At 39.3% G+C, this 25,000-nt stretch overlaps 1 protein-coding gene and 2 long non-coding RNA genes across 6 annotated transcripts in view; 1 reads left to right on the top strand and 2 right to left on the bottom strand.

Moving 5' to 3' along the window:
- zgc:171971 (uncharacterized protein LOC569690 homolog) overlaps positions 1-5,930 on the bottom strand; it is a 7,205-nt gene extending 1,275 nt beyond the window's left edge. Inside the window, exons 1-6 of the mRNA XM_040122808.1 lie at positions 5,620-5,930; positions 4,999-5,416; positions 2,081-2,127; positions 1,814-1,974; positions 1,562-1,686; positions 88-196 (exon numbers count right to left, since the gene is read on the bottom strand). Of these exons, the coding sequence (XP_039978742.1) occupies positions 88-196; positions 1,562-1,686; positions 1,814-1,974; positions 2,081-2,127; positions 4,999-5,190 (634 nt within the window). The 5' untranslated portion in view covers positions 5,191-5,416; positions 5,620-5,930. The remainder of the gene's footprint in view (positions 1-87; positions 197-1,561; positions 1,687-1,813; positions 1,975-2,080; positions 2,128-4,998; positions 5,417-5,619) is intronic.
- Positions 5,931-9,195: 3,265 nt separating this feature from the next.
- Positions 9,196-13,382, top strand: LOC120787047. Its single transcript, XR_005706858.1, has 2 exons — positions 9,196-10,485; positions 11,821-13,382. It is a non-coding gene; the product is annotated as an uncharacterized LOC120787047 (long non-coding RNA).
- Positions 13,383-16,540: 3,158 nt separating this feature from the next.
- Positions 16,541-23,266, bottom strand: LOC120787046. Of its 4 annotated transcripts, none has more exons than XR_005706854.1 (3): positions 23,186-23,266; positions 21,238-21,406; positions 16,541-18,242 (listed from the first exon to the last, which is right to left on the bottom strand). It is a non-coding gene; the product is annotated as an uncharacterized LOC120787046 (long non-coding RNA). The 4 variants fall into 4 exon arrangements; XR_005706856.1 differs by having other exon boundaries at positions 23,182-23,248; XR_005706855.1 differs by lacking the exon at positions 23,186-23,266 and adding an exon at positions 22,617-23,175.
- Between the last annotated feature and the right edge of the window lie 1,734 nt (positions 23,267-25,000).

Raw genomic sequence — 25,000 nt, 5'->3', positions numbered from 1 at the left:
AGAATGAGCTCATTGTTAACAGCCATGTAATGTGACACTAGTGTTCAGACAGTAGCAATAAAAGTACTAAGAGGTGGTTTTTCTCACCTGTTGTGGACACCTGTGTTTGGCTCTTGACGAAGCTGCTGGACTGATACAGAGGCAGCTGGATGGGCTTCAGCTTGGCATCATTCTTCAGATCTGGATCATCTATGAACTGTAGGTGCAACATATAATATTAATTATGAGGTTAATTATTATAATTATGGGTTGACAATATATATTAAACCTTACTGATGCTGTAACTAGCTAATGCTTTGCAGCTATCAATCAAGCCCACAGAACTTTATTTTCATTTCTAGTGGAGAAGAATGAGCTTATACTGAATTCCTGGATAACAACAGCTTTCTGCTTGCATCTGAGACAGAAAACTGCCACATTTAACTCCTTAAAAAATAACTGACCGTCCACTTTTCATGAAAGCTCCAGGTCAACCTTTCTTTTAGATGTAGAATGAGACATTTTGGTGTGAGTTGTGTCATTTACCGTGCCAAATGTGAAATAAAATGTCAAAAGTGGAATGAGCCTAGCCTTGGAGCCAGATATGCTGTTGGTGGTGGAGAACAAACCAGAGCTAAAAGGAGAGTGACTATTATACTAACATTCATCATGTGAACTCAGCTACTACAACTGAATGATGAAGTTACTCTGTGTACGCTGCATGTGTAAATAGGTAACAGTTTGCAAACACAATAGCCACAACCACATGAGGTGATAGTATGTTCAGTTGTGTTTTCAGCTCGTCTTGTTGTGCTACCCCCAAGTGGCCAAAAAAAAAAAAAAAAAAAAATTCAGATTTAAAGAATAGTTTCAAAATTTCTAGTTTGTCTTAAACCAATAGTCTGGTAATCAGATAAAAAATTAAGCTGTTGCTTGCTGTAATCATTCCTCCTGTTGATACTGGCTGTGAAAACATAATTTTCTAAAGCTCTTCCAGTGTAAATGATGGGAGAAAATATTCATGGTCTTCATTCTGTGCAAAATGTAGTTGAAAGTTTATATGAAACTAATATGTTACCCACTTGATCCGACTCATTCTGGCCATTGATGTCACTTGGTACATTAGTGCTCCCGGCTATTGTAACAACAATAGTTAGAGTCGTTGGAGTCACCTGATGCCAAGTGTAAATGACAGCCTTTCGAGTTTTTGGAGTCAAATCAGTCCAAGTGTGAATGGTCGTTAAATCTCCTGGGAGTACTTTCTAAATTATCCCCCACCTACAATGCTGTCCTTTCATCCATTCCCAGGAGATTTAACAACCATTCACACACAACCCCACAGAGGTTAAATACCTGGTACTCCCCACTATTAAAAACAGAACTGAAGAAGCCTCTTGGATGAAAGATGAAGTCCAGTTTCCTGTGATTCAGCTCTTCCTAGATAACCTTTTTAGTACTAAGTTCCCTCTTCATAGCAAGCACAATCTATTTCAGTGTTCATATGGGCACTTTAAGACAGAATTAATTTGTGAAATTTGTGAAGCTATCCTTTAAGGAATAGCAGCTTGCAGGAAGTACTCACATCATCCCTCTGTAGTTTACAGAGTATCTCATCTTCATCCTCCTCTGAATGTTTCCTTTCTTTCTTCACCAGTTTACACACAGGAGAGGTGGTGGAGTCACGCAGGTGTGTTGCACCACGCCAGCCTGAACAGGGGTTGATTGTGAGGGAAGGAGAAGTGTAACTATAATGCATCTGTAACTGAGCCTCTGGTGGCTATTCCTAAAGTCCTTGAAAAATAAAGAACAGTAAAAAAAAAAGAGAGGTGTGCACCTGTTTTGAATAGAGTGTCAGCGGGACCCTGTTCAAAGATAGAGTGAGACTGGATGGTCTGAGGCCTCTCTCTCCTCTTCCCTCTGTTTTCCCTCACTCCTTTCCTCTCAACTCTCTCTCTTTTCTCAATTTTTGGAGTCAAATTTATCCTTTCCTTTAACCTGGGGAAGAATGGCACGAAAAGTTTATAACCATTAAACACAACATACTGACAGCATAAAATATTCAGTACAGGAGATTGGAATTAACTTTTTGATTGTCACTCACTCATCTTTGCTTTTCCTCACAGCGTGGACATTTGGCTCAAAGGTCTTCTTCGAAAAAAAGACAATAGAGAAAAATATAAAACATTGCTAATACCAAGTATTTCTTTGTTGGGATTCAAAACAAATCTGTTACAAATACATGGTGTATTTAATATGCTGTAAATGCTTTTCTGTCACATTCAGTATTACATGACTATAAAGCGTGTTTGCATGTTGGCGATGATACAGATATTTCTTTCTTATTAGCAGATTGGGTTTTTTTTTTTAAAAAAAACTATCTTCTTTCTAATTGTGACCCTTCCATTAGTACATGCATTACAACAGTCATCAATCAAATGAATTTTCTTACTGAGACCCTGAAGTTGAGCCTGACCTCTCTCTGAAAGGAAGGAAATATGTTGTCTCACCATGTAAAAAGTATCACATTACCATTTTAATCCATGAAGCAAAAACAAAACTGATTTTACAGGGTCTTATTTGCCCTCAACTATTGAGCCTGTGGGTTGAAGGGACTCTAAATCTGTATGCACCCTTATAAAAACGAGACACATTTTGAGCTGCTGCGCATGGTTTTTGAGTGTGCATTAAGTGGCCCTAAAACACACACACACACATTGTATAAATATATATACATATATGTATATATGTACAATTTGGGAATTCTGTAGTTAAAACAAGAATTTAAGCAAAAGCAATATAATTTTCATAAGAAACTGCATGTATGTAAACAATAATCTGACAATCGGTCCAAATAAAGAATTAAGCCAATTCCCATGGAATTGTTGCTGTAAAATGAGTCCTCGGATTAACTGTGTTTTGAAATGGAAAAATGATTTGCTACTTTGTTTTCAGTGAATAATTGTACATCTGATTGGGATGATATTTTTCATTTTAAGCATACCATGGAGGCTAATACGCAGCAGGAGGCATATGCCTGCAATCAGTTTTTAAATGCCAGCTTCACAGAGAAAGAAGTTAAGGCCACTGGTGGAGCTAAAATTGAAAAAGCAATTGCTATTGAAAACTTATGTAATGAACTTGTGAAATGGCAGCCATGTGAAGTTAGGCAAAAGGGTAACATGCTGCAATTGTGAAATAGGTTAATTAACATGTCTGACAATAGATTTACTAAACCAATCTTTTATTGGAATTACAAGACTAGACAAGACCAGTCAAACCCTAGTATGCGGCTGGACCCGCCTTTTATCAGTTTGCTTCTCTCCTACTCTCTTTGCTCACATATACAGTAATTTAATCCAGCTGAGTTCCCAATAAAGCTGTTCTCATTTACATTTTTTTCTGTTTCTGTTGTCAGACAATGGAACAAGTATGAAACAGTGAATGAAACGCGCCCCATTAAAACTACAAATTGACCAGCAGTCACTGCCAAGCCATTTCCAAGCTGCTGCTCTGTACTGCTAAAATCTTGATTTTATAACGGACGTCGTCTGACAGAATCACTAGACACATAAGTTATAAAGACAACGGCTGTGCTTTCATTTGGGCTATATTTACCTGTAGAATGATCACTCAAACAGAATATTAGAGGCTCAATCACGTCTGTGTCAGCTGCCGTGTGGTCAGTGGAATGAGACACATTTAAGTGAGCCTGTGGAGGGGAACCTAGTGCTTGCGGGGCAATACTGATTCTCTTCAGTAGCTAACGTTTGTTTAAAAATATGCTAAATTTGTCACTAGGCACTTTTGTGAAGAAAACTAGCTAAAGGGTTTGTGAAAAGTCGGTAAATCTAGGGACAAAGGCTCTAAGTTGGCAACACTGCCTGGAAACGCCCCCTGATGCCGCAATGGAGACTGTTGCCGCCAATTCATTTTTGAAAGAGCAACAACCAATGGTGAAATTACAGCACTTAGTCACATTGCATTCAATGGTGTAATTTTATCACTCACTCACTACTGACTGAGTAGTAAGTCAAGGACATTCATGTTTATAGGGCTGGCCCCACTGTTGCGACCCAGCCAATAATTTTTGATGGGCTCTCAGCACATTACAAGACAAATTCTGCCATCTGCTGGTTCTCTACTGGAACAGTTCAAGCCTGTAGCAAGAAATCTTAGTGTTTTTTATTTGATAGTAATTTCAGTTTTGAGCAGCATGCCACAAAGTTGGTCGTGTCATGTTTCTCTCATCTAAAACATATTTCAACAATACAATCTTTTCTAACTCTTTAAAACACAGCAGCAGTTTTACATGCTTTTATTTCTTCATGCCTTTATTAGTGCAACAGGCTTTTTACTTGTCTTAGCTAAAAAAAATAAAATAAATAAATAAAAATCTATTCAACTTCAGACTGTACAGAATTCAGGTTTTTAATCAGAACAAAGAGCCTCTTTACACTGGCTCCCAGTATGTTTTCGAATTGATTTTTCCGATTGATTACTTTTAAGGCACTTCATGGCCTCTCTCCCAGCTACATTTGTAACCTCGTAGTACCATATGAGCCAGTACGTAGTTTGAGATTGTTTTGAGATTGTTCCACAGGCCCATCAGAAAATATAAGACATTTGACATAGCTCAGTTTTTGTTAGATGCTCATCATCAACATAAGAGAGTTACATGTTTAATTTATTCAGTTTATGTCTGATATAATGTGTTTGTCACACATATACAGTACCATATACTATCTCTTTTCTTTTTGTTTTCTCTTGTCACTGAAGGTAACTTAATGTTGGTGTCCTGTAGGCCCATGTGGGCTGGGCACCTTTAGGCATATGATACTTGAATAAAAACATTCATGCATTCATACCTACATACATAATTACCTCTACTGATCAGATTCTCTACGTGTAGGTATTTGTTAATTTTAACATTCGGTTCTTGTTCAGTTTTTGGTGTCCAGTCTCCTAGTGATTTAATATTATTCATATTACATTCCACCCCTTTGGCGTGTCATTCATTACCTTTGGTTTTTTGAAGGATCCCCCCAGTGTCAAGTCCCTGGTTCTGAGGGATGTCAGCCTTCCCGGTGGAGTTGGGGAGGACAGACTCATGACCGTGCTGTGGCGTCCTCTGCCCGCGATGAAACTTAGCCCGGCCCCACTGCAGAGGCCGGAGGGGCCGGGAACACTCGCTGCATCCCGCGAGTCGGTCATTTTGAGATATCAGGTCCTCCTTGTAATATTTTACTTTTTAGCGCCTGTAAGGCGATTCCCATAACAAAATACCCCGTTTTTGTGTACACAGGCTAATCAATTACCTTATAGTTTAGGACATACTCTACGCTTTTCATTTGAAAGTAATGGCGTTACAAATCCGGGTTCTCTCAGCTGAGAGAGTTAATTTGATTCTTTCCTTCTGTCTCTGTCCAGCAAAAATATCCTGAGAACAGATAAATCACATTGAAAACCAGTGAAAACACAGCGCAAGCGGAGCACAGGTCCACATACACTAGACAACTTATCAGGTTATTACCCTCCATTTTGTTCGTACTCGCGACATCCAAACAGACTGCACCAGAATGCAAAACTGTGCACTCACGAAGACATAAATATTTACGTTTTTGCATAACAGAAGACCATTACCGGTAGTTATACTCGGTCGCTGCATTGCGTAGTATTCTTCCTGATGGCTGCGCACAAATAACGCTTCATCTTAGACGCATCTTCTTGGTCATAACACAGCGGATTTCCCGGGCGATAGCTGTATAAAACATACAGTTTTGAGTAAAAACGTTAAAAATATTCAACCAGTCTCTTTATTCCAGCAGTTCTGTTTTGCCACCTGTTGTATTTGGTCGGTTTAAATAGACGTAATTTCCTTCCGTACTGCGGTGCTATTGTTCTTAAAAGGGTACTTCACAGGTGAAACCGCAAGAGGGCAGTGTTTTGTCGTGTGTGTGAGTGTGTCCAGTTGCAACGGCGTCGAAGAAATTGTCGGTCCAGTCAAAGCAGAAATACCCAGCTGGCAATACCCACTGATAGAATGTAACTTAGTACTTTTAAACAAGTAATGTACACTTCAGAGGGAAATATTGTGCTTTTTATTTATCTGGCAGCAACAGTTTTCAGTTACTTTGCAGACAATCTCCCTGATCATCTGAAAACGTTTATTCTGGCTTTGGATGAGTTTCTGTTTTGACGTACTTTAGCATTATGTTTTCATCCCTTGTCTTAAACATTTAAACCATATTTATTTTGTTATTTTTAATTTGTTCTCTTGTTTCAAACCTATGAAGCAACTTTCTAACTTACAGTTTTAAAAAATCCTACTCAATTATTATTATTATTATTAATACAAGTAAGATTAACAAAACACTTGATATGCAAAATATGATGCATTGTTATAGATGAACTACTATTCAACAATGTATAAAATAATTTATAAAAATTCACTTAATGATAATTAGCTCCACCTCAACCAGCCACAACAAAATGCAGTGATTATAAATGATGCGAAGCAAACTAATGCATCAGTAACTAGACTGCACTCAGTAGAGCTCATAATTCCGCCAAGGTGAAAAACGCCCTATTTCACAATATTAAGGAAAGTGAAAAATTCCTGAATCCACCCCTTTAACCAGATCCACACCAAAATGTAATGAGCTCTTCCCTGGCCCAAGTTCGGCACAAATCGGTTCAGCAATTTTTCTGTAATCCTGCTGACAAACAAAACCAACCACCAAACAAACAGACACGGGTGAAAACAGAACCTCTTTGACGGAGGTAACAACAGTCAACACCAACGGGGAACATTCTGCTATAAAATGACCCATTTAACTTTTCAAGCTTGGAGTATATATTTGGATAACACTTCTGTGCTTTTATTGAAGTAAAATGCAGGGCATTAACTTGTAGGTAAGTATTTCTATATTGAGGTAAAAGGTATTTAAATATTAAAAGCAAAAGTATGTTGATTGGCCTCTTTCAGTGTTGTATTAGTATGTGATAGTATTATCACAGTTATATTATTCGATTATTATTAATGCATTTATTTGTACACAGAATTAAATGTTGCAGTAGTATATTGCTTTGTGGTTTCACCTATGTTATTGCGTGTCATGCAATCCCATATGGGATGGACATTTTTAATGGTATTACATGAAAATAAAAATACATTAATTCATTCAACAATGCATCATATTTGTTGTTATAGAGTAGCATGAAAACGTTTGGGTCACCTGGTCAAAACTTCTGTTACCGTGAAAAGCTAAGCGAGTAAAAGATAACCTGATGTCCAAAATGCAAAATATGACACATTTCTTTAATATTTTAAGCAGGATTACTTTTTTATTTCCATCTTTTAAAGTTTCAAAAATAACAAGCAAGGAAAAGGGCCTGCAGCAAAGGTTTGGGCACTTTGCATGGTCAGTACTTAGTAGCACCCCCTCTGGCAAGTATCACAGCTTGTAAACACTTTTTGTAGCAGCTAAGAGTCTTTCAGTTCTTGTTTGGGGGATTTTCATCCATTCATCCTTGCATAAGGCTTCTAGTTCTAGTGTGAGATTCTTGGACTTGGTCTTGGTCTTGGTCTTGCATGCACTGCTCTTCTGAGGTATATCCACAGATTTTCGAGGATGTTTAGGTCAGGTGACCGTGAGGGCCATGGCAAAACCTTCAGCTTGTGCCTCTTGAGGTAGTCAATTGTGAATTTTGAGGTGTGTTTAGGATGATTATCCTGTTGTAGAAGCCATCCACTTTCCTCTCCATCTTTTTTACTGACATCGTGATGTTTGCTCCCAGAATTTGCTGCTATTTATTTGAATCCATTCTTCCCTCTACCAGTGAAATGTTCCCCACGCCACTGGCTGCAACACAAGCCCAAAGTATGATTGATCTACCCCTGTACTTAACAGTTGGAGATGTGTTCTTTTTATGAAATTCTGCACCCTTTTTCCCCAACCTTGCCTTTTCTCATTATTTTTAACTTCATCAGTCCATAGAACTTGTTTCCAAAATGCATCAAGCTTGTTGAGTATTTCCTTTGCAAACTTCTGATGCTGAATTTTGTGGTGAGGACGCAGGAAAGGTTTTGTTCTGATGACTCTTCCATAAAGGTCATATTTGTGCAGGTGTCACTGCACAGTAGAACAGTGCACCAACATTCCAGAGTCTGCTAAATCTTCCCGAAGGTCTTTTGCAGTCAAACAGGGGTTTTGATTTGTGTTTTTAGCAATCCTACTAGCAGTTCTCTCGGAAAGTTTTCTTGGTCCTCCAGGCCTTAACTTGGCCTCCAATGTTCCTGTTAACTGCCATTTTCTCAATTACATTATGACCTGAAGAATTAGCTACTTAAAAACACTTTGCTATCTTCTTACAGCCTTCTCCTGCTTTGTGGGCATCAATTATTTTAATTTTCAGAGAGCTAGGCAGCTGTTTCGAGGAGCCCATGGCTGTTGATTGTTGGAACAAGGTTTGAGGAGTCAGACTATTTATAAAGCTTTCTTTTAAGTACTTTTAAGTAGTACTTAAAAGAAGTAATGTACTGGCGAGCTCAGCAACAACAAAAGGCCTGGAAGACCACGGAAAAGACAACTAGACAACTAGTGTGTAGATGTGTGTGATTCTTGAGGCTGGTCTCATTATTGAGTTTCGATTGGAAGCAGTCCAAGTCTCAGTCTTAGTAACCATTGGAAGCATTGCACACTTTTGATTGGGGAGTGGTACGTATTCATCCTCTGTAGCAACCAAGTATTATATTTTGTTATAGGCACCCAGATGACAGAGATGTGTTTATTAACCACTAGATTATCTTCTGATTTCTAAGACACAGGCTTCTCTTACAAGGACTGAACCGTTACCGTGGAGAAATATTTGCCTATCTAACGGCTCCTCTAAGAGAGATGTCAAAGAAGCCAAATGCCACCTTCTTCTGTATGGACGTTACTTGCACGTAATCCTTGCTGTCATATTGCAAATCCATCACCATGTTTAAAATGGCCTGTGCCTCAGCTTTAAAGTGCTGTGGTCATTTTAGATTGACATTGTTGTCATGTCAATTGAAATGGATCTTTTTAACGTTCAAATATGCTGCTCCTGCTTTTTAGGTACTGGCCCTACCTAAACAACGTAGCAGAAGGGTTACCAGAGCGTCTCCCACTGACAGAAATCTGAGAGACCATTTATAATGTTCTTTTTCAAATATATAGATAAAACATACAATCTTTGAGGCAAAGAATTTTTTAAGTGTTGTGCAGTGTTGTCATGCCTGGTTGGATTATGTTATATCAAACCTTCTAAGCAATGCTACGTAACACTTCTCATGCTGTGTTGCAGGTGAGATGGGATGGCACAGTGGAAGAGGAAGTGGAGCAGGTCCATTATGCTATTGACGCCATTATTGTAACTGTATGGATACAAGGGGTCTAAATAGAAACCAAACGCTAAAAACTAAAAGTATTTATTTGTCATCAGAGTGACAGGTTTGGTGTGAGGGATAAAGCACATCCTTTAAATGAAAGATAGGCAGCTGATATTGTATACAACACAATATGCATGCACATTGTAGGAAGGGGTCCCAGATTCCTGGGTTAATTCAGTACACGTGTTTTCTCTTAAACCATCCAGTTTGTGATCTATGATGTGTATGTAGTATTGTTATGTAATGGAGACTGAACAGTAGTTGTAATATTTTCTTTACAGGTGAACAGCCTTCTCTCCAGGGCATCTCTCGTCACAAAATACATGACAAAGGCAGGTTGGTGTTAAATACATGACAAAGGCAGGTTGGTGTTAAACTTACACTAAAAACTGTGATAAGGCAGCCCTGAATAGTGTTTTTACAGAGAATTTGGAAAGCTTTTTTTTCTGTCCCTCCTTACGAAAGTTATCGCAGTATTACTTTACTGTAATTTCCAGTTCAACAAACCTTTAAAGGTTGGGTTAAAGGTTTAGTTATGTCTATCAGATTTCTCTCTCACTATTGCCTTTTTTATGTGAACACCTACTTTTGTCTTGTGGATGCATTTTTGTTTTAATTAGGAATAGTGAACATGCTCACTCAACAGGCCATGGGTTTGAACGGACAAAAGAGGGACAACCTTCATCAAGTGTTGTCAAAGTTTTTTAGACTTACTGACCACTTAAAGTGCTTTACACTCTATGCCAAAGTCATCCTTCCAGTTAGTGGATGACCTGTCAAGGTAAGGGCAAATTATCGTTGTCTTCTCATCTGGCACTGCATATTTATGACAAATGCCTGCACTTTTAAAGGACTGTAACCTCACAACTATATAGATATTTTGTCTCTTTTCCACACCACCTCCTGGGAGTTAAATTTGCAGATAGCAACTTGGCAAGACAAAGCTAGAGAAAGAAAATGACATAGCTGAAGAAGCAGCTTCGTAAAAAGGTCTTGCAATACAACCCCATAGTGGAAGAAGATCAGATTGATGAAGAGTCGGCTTGCAGCGTGACAGAGCTACATCCTACCCTGGAAGAGACATGAAGATGGTATGATAATTGTTAGTTGGCTCTTTGTTCTGTTTAGTCTGTGTCATAGTCTGTGCCTATGGTACCACTGTACATTGGCTTTACAAATTTTGAACGGTTTTACATCGTCATATGGAGCAATGGAATGGGACAATATATCGAAATGAATGGTGAGCATCAAAACCAGCAGTATGTATGCGATCTTAAAATTTGAATATATTCATCCACTCTGCAACTCATTGCATGTCCAACATGAGTAGACCCCATCGCTTACTGTTTCAGGCCAAAGTGAAGTTGTTCTTTCTAAAGAGTCTGTTCAGACAATAATGTAGTTTTAATGATTTATTCATTCCAACATAAAGTGTCTTAGTAAAGTGTTGGGCCACCACCAGCCTCCAGAAGCTTCACTGCTCCTCATCATTGATTCTCCAAGTCTCTGGACTCCACTGGAGGGACGAACACCATTTTCCCAACAGATGTTCCCTCATGGGGTGTTTAGATGATGGTGGTGGAGAGTGCTGTTTAACACGTCGGTCCAAAATCTACCAGTTGTCTTTAACCGGGTTGAGATCTGGTGACTGTGAAGGCCATAGCAAATGACTTACATCAGTTTCATACTCATCAAACCATTCAGTGACCCCTCCTGCCCTTTGGATGGGGGCATTGTCATCCCCCAAGAGCACCCTCCCATCAGGAGTGGCCAGCAAAATGCCCCCCCACAGCATAACAGAGCCAGCGGATCCCTTCACTGCAGGGGTCAAGCATTCAGGGCTGTACCGCTCCCTTGGTGAACGCCACACATGCACTCACCCATTGGTCGAGAATATGGTGAAGGATGACTCATCTGACCGTATCACTGATTCCCACATCTCTGTGCCCCAACATTAAACCCTCTTTCAAGGTCACCTACATCTTTTCCTCTTGCCATCTCGATACAAAGTCAGAATCAACTGGGCCTGCTCAGCAGTTTTAGACATGACACAGTGCGTGATTGGATTATATGTTAATTGCTTCATTCTACCATGCAGTGCACCTGTGTGGAAGCATCTGCATTTGTCAAGGTTCTGCACTCATTTATTCGGTATATATTTCTTCATATGTTTTCAGTATGTATGACGCTACAACCAGCAGATGTTTGGTATTCGCATTTAATAAATGACTGAAATGATTCGTTATCAAGATTAGAATCGATTCATTTCTGTCTACGGACTAATCATTAACCACTATATTAAGTGCATATGCAGCATTGTAGAAAGCATATACATTTGCAGTTGTCTTTGCTTGTTTACATTGAGCCTTGCTGCTGTGTAATGTGTCATCTTTTTCTTTCTGTTTTTCCCCACAACTCCTCTACAGATTTTGGTGACCTGACGGAGGATGATACACAGTGGCTCGACAATGTGCTCAGTTGGAGGCGGCACTCACTGAAAAGTCAACACCAAAAGGCTGTAAATGTGTACAGTGGTATAGCTGCTATGGAATCTGATTTACTTCACATGCAGGAGGACATTGAGGAGTGGGATAGAATGGCTTCACAAGCCACGAGTCAGAGGAAGAAGACGTGTAAAGGCCACTGCCAAACAACACAGAGGAACTGGAGAGTTCATTTCTGCTTTAGACATGGCTGAAGGGCAGCCCTAATGGAAACCAGTGTTTGGGGAAATCCCTTCTGAAACTAACTAGTTACTCTACTTTGTAACTTGCCCTTAATAATAATTGGTTACTTTACTTAGTTAGTCTTTATTAAAAGAAAACCATCCCTCTTAAAATTGTGCCCTTCAAATGTGACTACACTAATTTCATCACTATTATTGTAGTAAATCATCGCTAAGTAACATTCTGCTGTTATGTAAAGAAAACATCAAAATGTTTTCATTTACCTTGTTCGACAGTAAATAGTCATATCACAGGTGAAGTCTTAACTGAACCTGCCTCCTGGAAACTGCAGATTCACTTCCAAAGTGCTTTCAATTCCAATCGTAGGTTAGATAGTGAAAGCTTCACTTGTGGTGCCGCTGCTCTGTAGGCGACCAGGACAACTGTGCTCCTGCATAGACATTTCTGGCTATAGTTTGGAAGCTGCAGTTTGTACAGTAGTGTGCTGACCATTATCTCCATTTTCCAGTGTCAACACTAAGAAAACAAAAAAAAAATATTTTTGATTCAGGACATCTGGGGGATCGGTTCTTGCGCAGACTCGGGGCGTTTGGGGTTGGACACGGGGTAATGATGTTATTTTATCACACTGTGATAGACAGTATATTACGTTAAGGAATTTCAGCTTGGTTAGGTGACTTGTCATGAAGTTAAAATCACAAATAAACAGAGTGTTCCACACAGCAATGAAAGTGGTGGGGGTTAGGGAGCATCTCTCCCTCCAAATGCTCTTTGAGAAGACTATAGTTGAACAGGCTAGGAAATTTAGAGCTGACCCCTTCCGTGTCCTGTATTCCGAATTGGAAATGCTCCCATCAGGTAGGACGCTACATGGTTCCACTTAAATACAGGAAAAGATACTCGAATAGGTATAAAAACTCTTATCTCTCTATCAGTGAATCTCCTAAACTCAGGACCTAAGGTGGGTGAGAAATGAGGGGCTGTGTTGCATGTATTTGAACGCACTTATGTGTGCACTTGTCTGTGCTGTGCACTTTATGTCTGTTACTGCACTATATTGTACAGTATGTACACATTTTAATGTGGTAGCCTTTATGTCCGAGACAAATTTCCTTAGTGGACAAATAAAGTAACCTTCAATCTTAACTTGCAGTTAACAACAATGTTGTGACTCTGCTCTTCCATCGGTTCACAGTAATGTCAATAAATGTCTTTATCTTTGACTTATGTATAGCACTTTGACTTGCTGATCTGTATGAAATAAACTTGCCTTTATATTAAATAGGCCTTTATTACTCAAACACAAGGGCTATAGAAGTTTTGTTTTCTTGTCACTGTTTTGTCACTTGTTAATTAGCTATTTATGTGACTGCTTTATTGTAAATAGAAGTTCTTTAACATGTAAATAATGCAGTTTAATTACACATAAGTAAGCAATCCCGTAAGCTACGTAATTTACACACGTACATTGAAGTGGCAAATAAAAATAGTGTTTCATTAAGTACTATTTAAATATTCACAATTAGCGTAGGGCTTTGAAATGGTTTTGCTGTGTCGCATGTCAGTGCCTGACAGTCAACACTGATATCCGTCACTTTCCACAGGTAGGATTCGGTTATACAGAGCCCTCGGGTCACCTGATGAAAAACAAATTCCTAATTAATGTGTAAATTGAATGTGTTTGCATAGTTCATAATTAATAGGTCCATATGTCATATGTGCAAGCTACAAATGTACTTCTTACATCTTGTTTCCTAAGCAACATACTACATTCATCTGTGAGCCTAATTTTGCAACATGAGGATACACAGTCATTATATATAGCCTTGTTGGATTTTTGCCTCTCTGTGTAACCGAAAATTGTGTGCTAATAGAGTTTCCTCGGGCTTCGCCCTGATAGTTGAACATCTTTCGGGTCCTATCACACGCGTCTAGCTCCACCTCCCCGACTGTGCAGGCAAGACGGGCCGGCCGACTGGGAACAGGGGGCCTCGTCCCTCCCAGTAGTATGAAGGAATGATTGTTGCAGGTTTCTGACGGCAATACGTTGGCTACTATTTACAGAACCCTGGAGAACCTTTGTATCTTCGTGATTCGCGGTTGTACATACCCCATTTAACCCGTCTCCGTCCCGTTTATGTGCGAGGACAGGTTAGGTTAGGGTTAAGGAAGGGCGTTGCGTTGTGGGTGGACTTTCCGTGTTTGACTCTTATTTCCGCTTGCCTGCTGTCAGTGGGTTTCCACGAATCCACACGCCGCTATCTCAGTTAACAAACACCGTTTTATAGCCTATATTGAATATTAAAATCATTAATTATGAAACACTGTGTCTTCCTCAATTAAATGGAGACATTTCATCCAGTAAGGCGCGCCAACGTTGTCTCCAGACTTGATTTCGCAGAATCTAAGAAATGATTCAAACTGATGACCATGACATTAAACTGTCCTACTGTTGAGTTATCAGGGAGACTTGCCACTGGTGTTTTCGTGTTGGGAAATGTTAGGGATATAAACCTCCACCCGCACACTCGGATCTTTCAACATCTTGCTCCTACGGGCCCCCACTAAACTCTACACCGTGGGGGAACAGCCTTCCTAACCATCTGAGGGGGCAGCACAGACCCTAGACCCTTTTAAAACAGGCTTAAAAATCTTTTTTTTTCAGGAGGGCTTTTAAAAAAAAATCTCAAATCTTCCTTTTTTCTTTACCTATGTTGTAGGCCTATGTTGTTATGTATGTAGCACTTTGAGATTCACCGTGAATGAAAAGTGCAGTACAAATGAATGCATTATTATTATTATTATTAAAAGAAAAACCTTAACATGGCATGGATTTAGTTCACATCCGCTTCGATTTGAAAAAAGGGTCGGAAATTGAACGGAGCAGTCGGATCACTATATCAGACGCCTCAGATCATCATCTCAGGCATGTGTCTAAATGTAGACTACTTAATCAAATGTAAAATTGGTGAATGCAAATCTTCTTTTAAAGGCTGTCTTTAAACATGGCTTTTCTCTCAGGATTTTGGTAGTGCTGTCTTGAGAAATCCATGGCGCTGTCCGTGGTGCTGAAGTAGCAGACGGATTGGTAATTGCGCCTTTTTCTGTCAGTCCCGCCCTTCTGTCAGTTTCGTTTTGGATCTATAATATCCTCTAATCTGTATGCCATAAATACCCAATTCTATAATATATTGTAGTTTATTAGATGGTCTTGATGATGTGAAGAGGATGAAGGGGACTCTGCTGACACCGTCTTGATTGCCTTTAAAGGTTTATTACAAAGAAGGACAGCGTCAAGTCAATTATCTGCAGATCTGCTTGTGAGAGGGTGTGAAGCCGATGAACCACTCTGAAAATCAGCCTTGGTCACCGACTCTTAAATAGGACAGTTGTTTTCCTAAAAACTGTCACTCACATATGGTTTTAGTTACAAAGCCCTTCTGAGGACCTTTGACCTATGGCCTCTGAGCTATACCTCTATTTTCACACATGGTTTAAATTCTACATATATGACCATACACCTCAATATCGTAACCTATTTACTCTACAGAGAAGTGTCATCGCCACAATCTAACTGACAAGTAGCAATGTGTAGTCATGGAGAGCGAGAGGATCATGGAGACACATTGCTGTCTGTGGTATTCCCTTAATATTTCTTTAATATTTCTATGATCATGCTCCCCACTGGACCATCCCAGCTGTTAAAAATGAACAAATCACTGATGGGAAAATAAAACGGCCGTTTTGAGCGGAAAACGGTTAGGCCTAATAGTTATAAGGGCTACATTTCAGTGCTTTTTGATGAACATAGAATTTCCTCACAGATCTCATTCAAGTGTCATTTAGTCTTGTTTTATCCATCTGTTCTGAATTGGACACATGTCCCGGTTAAGTTTTCAATCTAACTCCCTGACCCATGTGACCATAAAGTCGTGAACAGAACGACTCAACGATCCGGAGCCCCTGCTGTCCTGGGGTTGCAAACAGTTGCCCTTCGTTAAAAGTTGTAAACATGATTATTTGTGCTCTGATACTCAGTGTCAAGGAGGTCGTGATGCTTTCTGGCGCTGTAAAAGAAACCATATTTACGACAGTGTAGATTTTTAAAGTTTTACCATAACACAAAACAGCTTATACATCAGTCATTTCAACGAACCTGGTAAATGCGGTGGCTCCAAGGGGGAAGCTTGTTATGTTCCTCGACTCTAGTTTTTGGAGAATCAACAACTTTCAGTTCTTAATAACAGTTCATCAGTAGACTGAACATGTTTGGTAGCTGTGAAGGTATCAGCAGTTTCCCATAGTTCAAAATATCATAAATCGTAACTTTTCCGTTGGATGCTACTGTATAGTTTACATCGAGATGCAATTCAACTGTGAAATTAATTGCAAGTGGCAACAAAACAATGCGTACAACGCTGCTTCCAGTTAAAGAAATCATAAATCCCTTTGAGTTGTTATACTGTTGCACTTTATTAAGTCCACACAGATTAGAGCAGCTGCAACATGTTAAAGGAAAACCATAAAACAGAATGATAATGTTGTTAAAATGACATTAGTTGCAGTAAATTTCTTAGGTATTCATTTTTAATGGACCTCAATTGTTTTTGACACAACTTGACAATGTTACGGAGCAATAAAAGTAAAAACCAAAAAATTTCATTGTTAAGCATGTTTTAATTATTAACTGAAAAATAGAAAAAAATATGCGTTTGAAATGTACGTTGCATGTTTTCAGGCTGGCTGCCAGGATGGAGGCCAGGTCCTTCACTGAGAAACAAATAAATAAATAAATGAAGGGAGAGAGGGTTAAGAAGAATTAGTGAGTAGTTATGCACATTGAGTTTATTGTCATTATCGTAATATGTATACCCTGTTTTGGAATAGTTTGAAAAGTGGTGCAGTGAGGCTGCTGTATTAAGTATTAGATGTTCCAGAGTAGGGATGCGGCAATTAACCAACTGTTAATCACGATTTAAAACATCACAGTTTGGTTACTGCAAGGCCTCAACTACACCGAGTGTTTCTGTTCTCACTCTCAAGAACACTGACATCATGGTATGTAATGTTCTTCACAGTAATTGTTGCTCGTGGAAAAATAAGAAAAAAATGGACAATCCTGTTAAAAAAAAAATGTAGAGTGTAGGTGGAATAAAAATGGGCCCAGTGTAGCAGTTTAAAATGCCAAAATGTTGTGGAAAATTGCAATAAAACCTCTAATTAAAAACACTCATTTATCCATCCAAAGGGTAATAATGGCATTTGATAGATAAGCCCTTTATAGATCCCCTTTGGGGATTCAGGTGCCATCTGCAGATGAGATGGGTAATTGTGCATGGCCTGACCCAAACACAAAGACAACAGCCCATGTATGGTGGCCTGGAAAATTTTTGAAATGAAGACCAGCTATATGCTTAATTATTGGAAAAATGTTGTGTAAATAATGTAATCCTCATAACTTTTCTACTTGTTGGCCTTTGCATAATTGAATTTAAACAGTGTTTTTCACTTTGTGGTTTCATATGGCTGTGCATTCACAGTTATAGCATATCTGAATCCTGACAGTTTTAAACAGCACTGAACTTTTTGTATTAACATTTTTCTTTAACAAACTCCACTCCAGACAATACACAGACAAGTCCATTCCAACAGTACGCAAAACAGGCAAAGAAAGACGCAGGCCGATAAAAAAATAGATGTAATTGTACATAACCAAAAGCTATTTGACATACCATATGGTGCAGGGCAGTCATAAAGGTGTACTGTCCGCCCCTGTGGCAGGTAGACAAAGACCTTGTGCATCTCTATGTTATCTGAATTTTGTGCTTTCACATGGAATTAAAACTGTATGTATTTTATAATCGCATCGTAGCCCTCTGAAATGGGAACTGAATCGAATCAAACTGAATCGAATCGTGAGGTGGCAAGAGATTCCCACCCCTACTGGGACCTGTTGTGCTGGTTCTTGGAGGGATGGAGCGTGGTTTGGTGGCGGTAGGTTGACTGTTTCCTGCTGTAGTGGTTGGTTATGGGTGATGGGTCACACGGCACCAAATGTAAGATAAAGCCCTCATCTTTTTGAGGCAGTTGAATGGATGTGTCTTGGGGTGGTGCTGGTGTGCTGGGGTCCTCAAGTTGGTCTAGGCTGAGTCTTGTCCAACCTATACATGCATATGGAACACGCACAAATTCAATATATAATATGCAATTAGGCCAAAGTGCAAAAAAAAGCAACCTAGACGGTGTACAAGACTAGGTGGCTGTACACCCTTTTATCTGTTTGCTTCTCTCCTACTCTCTGTGCTCACATATACAGTAATTGAATCCAGCTGAGTTCCCAATAAAGCTGTTCTCATTTACATGTTTTTCTGTTTCTGTTGTCAGACAACGGAACAGGTATAAACAGTGAATGAAACGTGGCCCATTAAAACTACAAATTGACCAGCAGTCACTGCCAAGCCATTTCCAAGCTGCTGCTCTGCACTGCTAAAATCCTGATTTAATAACTGACGTCGTCTGACAGAATCACTAGACACATAAGTTAAAGACAACAGCTGTGCTTTCATTTGGGCTATATTTACCTGTAGAATGATCACTCAAACAGAATATTAGAGGCTCAATCACGTCTGTGTCAGCTGCCGTGTGGTCAGTGGAATGAGACACATTGAGGTGAGCCTGTGGAGGGGAACCTAGTGCTTGCGGGGCAATACTGATGACTCTCTTCAGTAGCTAACGTTTGTTTAAAAATATGCTAAATTTGTCACCAGGCGCTTTTGTGAAGAAAACTAGCTAAAGGGTTTGTGAAAAGTCGGTAAATCTAGGGACAAAGGCTCTAAGTTGGCAACACTGCCTGGAAACGCTCCCTGATGCCGCAATGGAGACTGTTGCCGCAAATTCATTTTGAAAGAGTGATGGCCAGTAGGGAAATACCAACATTCCGCTGGCCGACCAAGGGTGTAACTTCAGCTCTCAGTCAGTCAGTCAGTCAGTCATTCGCGTTTAAAGGGCTGGCCCCACTGTTGCTGTCCAGCCAAAAAAGAGGGAAGCGGTGAGTGTGACATCACCCACAGGTTTCTCTAGGGCACGTGGGCCAGGGAGCCAGAGCAAAGCTGAGAGTTAACCACAGAGCCGCTGGTCTGCCTGCTTTTGGCCTGTGATCGACGACCTGTCGATCGGCTATATCCTGTTAATGATGCAGTCATGTTGAAATATGGAGACACATCAGAATAAGTCAAATGAGCTAATCGTAACCACTTGTCAAAAAAAATGTATTAACTTTGCATTTTGAGAGAGAAGTTGGGTTGTGGTGACACTGACTTGCATGGAGTTGGGCACCTTTTTTGCTCATGGAATTTGATTTGCAGTTGCAAAAGTCTTTAGTCAATGGCCATAGTTGGACAATCAATAGTAAGCTTTCCACTCTGGGAAATTGTGCTCCATTTCTGCATATTACATTTTAATTCATTAAAATAATTCAAATTTATAAAATTAAATACATTATTTTACATTGCAAAGCCTTCTAAGACTTACTTACAATGCATGTATAATGCATACATTATACATGCATTGTATAATGTTCCACTGCATGTATTTCCAAGCTCTTGGATGTCATAGACTCCCATTGTTTTCAAAAATACATTAACAGATGCTTCCCGACATACAGCTGCTATGACAATCATAATGCATCCTTTTACATAATCTGAGTGCCCTCATTTTTATTGACATGATATTAAAAGGCTGCAGTCTTTGCCTATTACAAAACTCTAAAACAGTTCCATTGCACCAGAACAGAATATTAAAAGATGGCTGTGAATCTAAAGGAAAACTCCCACTCTGCCTTAAGTTTCAATTTGGCTCCTCGCTGCCACCAGAGGGATTGAAGTGGGGAAAAAAGAAAATAGTCAAATTAAGTGTGATAGTTACCTGCACTGTAACATCATGTTAAGACAGAGATACAGTGGTTGCCTCATTTAAATAATGTAACATATTTGTCAATGTCAATGAGTATGTCTCAACTAGCCATTTTTTATGTATTTTTGAAAACAGTGGGATTCTATGACCCCTCGGGGTTCAGACAAACCTAAAGCAGAACAGAAAGAAGGAGTTTCTGGACGTGGCAAATACACTGTTAGGTTTACAGTCTTCATGGACTGTAAAAACTAAAATTACATTGCTACTCCCGGATGGGCAAATTGGGACCAAGTGAGTCTGATTATCTCATAGTGTGCACCTGGCCTAAGAATGTTTGTACTTAACTGCTAGATTGCCCTTAAAGATCTGGTATTATGGCCCTTTTTGGACTAATTTTATAAATACTGAGTCTATTTTAAACACATCTCTAACATTTTATTCACCAAAAGTTGTTTAGATTCCTCTAAATCCAAACCCTCCTCACAGGTCCGGAAGATATTTACATAAAATATACATAAAATCTGCATTCATTATTTCCCTTACGCCGCATCTTTAACTAAATGGCTACAGCTGGAGACGTAGGACAGTATATAGCGGTCTATGAACCGGAGTCGGACCCTGAATGAAGGGGAAGAACCTGCAGTTGCACAGTTGAATCTTCAACAGGAATTTCCAGAACTATAAGATTGTGTCTATGTTTCCTCACAAAGAAAAGGTAATTATTTCAAACACAACCAGAGTTCCCTAGCCTTAGCTTCAACATACTTCCAGTGTCCTGTTTTGCTCGTCCTTCTTTTGAAATGCAAACTCTGACTACAGAAGGTGCGTATGAGGTCAGCATAGCGCTGGGCAGCGGTGGACTCAAGCTAAGGCTTCCTGTATATTTGATTTGACTGTTGTGTGTGACGTAGCAACAAGTTCAAATTTAGCCTCGACGCCACTCACTCTTGAGCTGTCCGTTTCAAAATTTCAAATAACTTAACAAGACCATGGAGGTAGAAATGAGTCATTTTACAGCACGAGAGGGCCCCACCCTCATCCTAATCAATCCAAAAGCTATTTTACACAATACCAGCTCTTTAAAAGGACTCTACATTGTAGCTATGCTACAGCCAGACCAGCATTTCTGCTCGTGCTGTTTGGAAATGTACAGGGCAAATCAATACCAAAAATTGTACAACGCATAGTCAATATACTGTATGTATGTGTGTGCATTTCATGACTATCAAATAAATACATTCTCACCTTGAACCATCAGTTTGTAGATTGTGACCACATTTTCAAGGCACGTCTTAACGGATGTGCTAAGGTTGGAATGCAATGGCATCATTACTTTGGTTTTGCATGGCAGCCTCTAAGGAGGATATGCAATCAGCAGCAGGTGCTTCAAGCCAAGGGCATACAACTTCTCAAGCTGGAAAAAAAATTGTTGAGAGGTAGAGAGATCAATTAGATAAATACACCAAAATGTAGTTTACAGCTGAATTTATCCTCAAGCTTGCCCTAAAGTAACATCAAAGCTAGAAAAGAAATCATCTACACCCTGTCCTGGTACCACACTAAAACATTCATTTGTACATAATTTTTGGATAGCTAAATGTGGGAATCTCAGTTTATGACTTTCAACTTCCTAAAAATAGGTCATCCTGTTTGTTTAATGATAACATTTACTCTGTGGGTGTGAGGCAATCTATACCAATTCATTGTTAGTTCATTTCAAAGTAATACACTTTTCACACTTTTGGTGAATGAGGTAATTCTGTAAACTACAAAGATAACTAAACACAGATAACTAAAGTAACAATTACCATCTTATCTCACGACCAGTTCAGTGTCTTCCAGAAAGACAAAGCCTTACAGAAGTATGGCACCGAGTCAGTGGTGGACAAAGTATTCAGATCTTAGTACGAATTCCACACTGAGAAAATACTCCACTACAAGTAAAAGTCCTGCATTCAAAACATCACCAAAGTAAAAGTAAGTAGTAAGTAAGAATTATCAGCAAAATTTACTCAAAGTATGAAAAGTAAAAGTACTCGCTGTGCAGTAAAATGGTCGCTGTCAGTGTTTTACTATTATATATGATGTTTCTGGATGAATATTACTGCTGCATTTAATGTGTATGTTGCATTTTACTAGAGTAGATGTTTGAGGTGCAGCTATTTTTAACTACTTCACATACTGTTGGGTAGTTTAATCTACAGCAATGCATCATGGTCTATAAGATCATCATATGCTCATAACGTCAACATAAACTTTTCAGGAGCCCTGAAAATCAGCCTGTTTTCAGCTTTGTGACAATGCATTTTCCAGCTGATCCAAGAGGGTTTTTCAAATAGTTTATTTAGCTTAAGAGGTAAGAGAATGTTCTCAACCCATAAAGGCTAACACTTGATCCTTGAGTTTATCACAAACACTCAAATCATTTGAAGGTACATGGTTTCAGTGGACAGGAAGGGCAAGAAACATTGTAATCTGAATGGCAACTAGTAACTAAAACTCTCAGACAAATGTAGTGGAGTAAAAAGTACAATATTTGCCTCTGAGATGTAGTGGAGTAGACGTATAAAGCTGTATACAATGGAAACACTCAACTTTGTACTTGGTTAGATTCCACCACTGACCGTAGTGTTGCGGGATACTTTATCTGTAGGTTGGTGGTGGGTGCTTTCTATTTGATTCTGCATTTACGGCTTTAGGAGTGACCGGCCGGTTCGCCGTGAGGACGTGAGGGGGACATTGGGTCATCTGCACAGGCCAGTGAAATCCTCTGGAAAAATTCCAGCGCCACTTTGGACGTAACTCTCAGTAATTACACTTCTGACATTTACCATGCACTTTAACCACTGCGACAACTCTCTGTTAATGACTGTCTTCGCAACACATGGGCAAATACATGAGTTCAAACTGATTTTGGTAAGTGAAAGTGCCACAATCCAAATGTGCCGGAGATAGCTAGTTGACATTTAGCTGGCTAGGTAACTTCAACCTGAGTCTGCTAGCTCAACGTTACAGTTAGCGTTAGCAAGCCGCATTTGGCAAATAGCAGCCGTGTAAAAGTTAACGCAACACACTAACACACTCAGCCTAATCTCCAGGGATGAAACGCTATAGACACTGGGCTACAATGACATAACAGTAACACTATTTCGTGTTTTGAGCTAATGAACACCCCGTGGGTTGAAATACCTACTGTAGTCCGGTGGCAGGTGAAATGAATGAAAGCGCAGTGATTATGGGTAAGCGTGACGTGACGTTGCCGTGTTAACGACGGAATCGTCTCCTGATTGATTATTATTGATAATAATAATAATAATAATAATAATGATAATGTTAATATATCTATGAAAGAAAACGCATTTGAAAAAAGTTGATTTCAGGCTCGATGTACAGGCAACCGCAAATATCTATTTAACACAGATGGTGCTGGAGCTCTATAATTACGCGATTTCAAATCATATCAAACGTAATTATATGTAATATAATGTAATGTAATAATGTAACTATATGTAATGCCACATTTAATATATTCTTCATTCCAATGCGGGGGGAGTGTTCTTCACAATCATTAACATCATCATTTTATTAATATTATTATTATTGTTAGGGGGAAATGATAAAAGATGAATATGATTGCTTATTTAATAACGTAATGGGAACTAATTATTTAGCACAGCTGAAGCTCTGGCCTTCCTTCAAAGCCATCTCATTACATCCAAACGACATTTATAGCCTATCGCACACAACTCAGTGTTTTTGGAAACCGAAAAAGCGCAACTAAGTCGCTATAATAAATTCAGTCAAATGACGATAAAAAAGATAACGAAAAAATTAAGTTTTCTATGCACTGTTAAGAGGCCGTGGTCTATGTTACAGTAAATCCAAGGGTTCAATCACTTTTTCCACGAGCACTACGAATGTTGAAGGATTGTAATCGTTTGTGCGTAATTAGTTTAGGCTCATTGCGTTTGTCTATAACTATGAGTTAGATCAAGATCAGATCACATTTTATGACCAATCCATGCAGAAAACCAGGTAATTCCGAAGGGCTCGTACTTTTTCTTGCTACTGTTTTTTCTGAAATCTAACATATAACTGTTAAATAAAAATAATACTGTAAGGTGTTCAGTATTATTATAAATAAAAGTTTATTTCATAACATTTAAATCCGACGTGAAAAAACAAGCGTGTGTGTGCGCAGGCGCGCGCCAGAAGTCTGTGACGTCATTGCGACGTGTACTTCAGAGCTTGATTCATTATGACGCATCAAAGTCACTAGAATGTCTCCCTCCACATCCTGGACACACAACCTGGCAGACACGCAAGGGATCTGGTTGGTTTGGAGATACATTTCAGAGTTCTTCCTCATTACTGTAGTTTTTTCTTATCTTTCTGATAACTTTGGCTTCTTGAGACACATGGGAAATTTGCATTGTTAGTGGAGAGGAAGAATACGCCTTTTTAACGTGTTATGACTGTCATTTAAAGACTGTCATGATATAACTTTTGTTGATTGAATTAAGTTTTGCAAATCAGAACTGTAAAGTTTTGCAAAAGATAGGCACGGCATAGTTGTTTAACAGAGGAAAAACTTTGATGTCCCTTAATGTTGACCTGCTCTGAAAAGTGGACTCTTTGCTGCAAAATCCTGGCTATTACATCTAAAAGGTAAGGATCGACGTTCTGAATTAGAGATTTAATTTGGACTTTTACTGTATTACTGTAGGGCCCCTCTTGTGTATTTCTTCCCAAGGACTTTTCCAGGCTGACCTCTGAGGTTTTATGGAGTTTTGTCCTAGTCACTTAAGGGTGGTGGGGAAACAGTTTACCTTTTCTCTTCACTTTATTGCGTACGCAGGGATCGGCATTTGCGTTGCCATTGCTTTCAAGACACCCCCGCGCCATGGAAGAGGGCCCACCCCTTGTTTTTTTGTTCCCCGAGGACTTCTCCAGTTTAACCTCTGTGGCTTTCTGGAGTTTTTTCTTGCTCACTTGAGGGCATGCTGAA

The sequence above is a fragment of the Xiphias gladius genome, unplaced genomic scaffold (assembly GCF_016859285.1).
Source record: "Xiphias gladius isolate SHS-SW01 ecotype Sanya breed wild unplaced genomic scaffold, ASM1685928v1 HiC_scaffold_1030, whole genome shotgun sequence".
NCBI lineage: Eukaryota > Metazoa > Chordata > Actinopteri > Istiophoriformes > Xiphiidae > Xiphias > Xiphias gladius.
The sequence above is the reverse complement of the archived record's forward strand: the minus strand, read 5'-3'. Positions and strand labels throughout refer to the sequence as shown.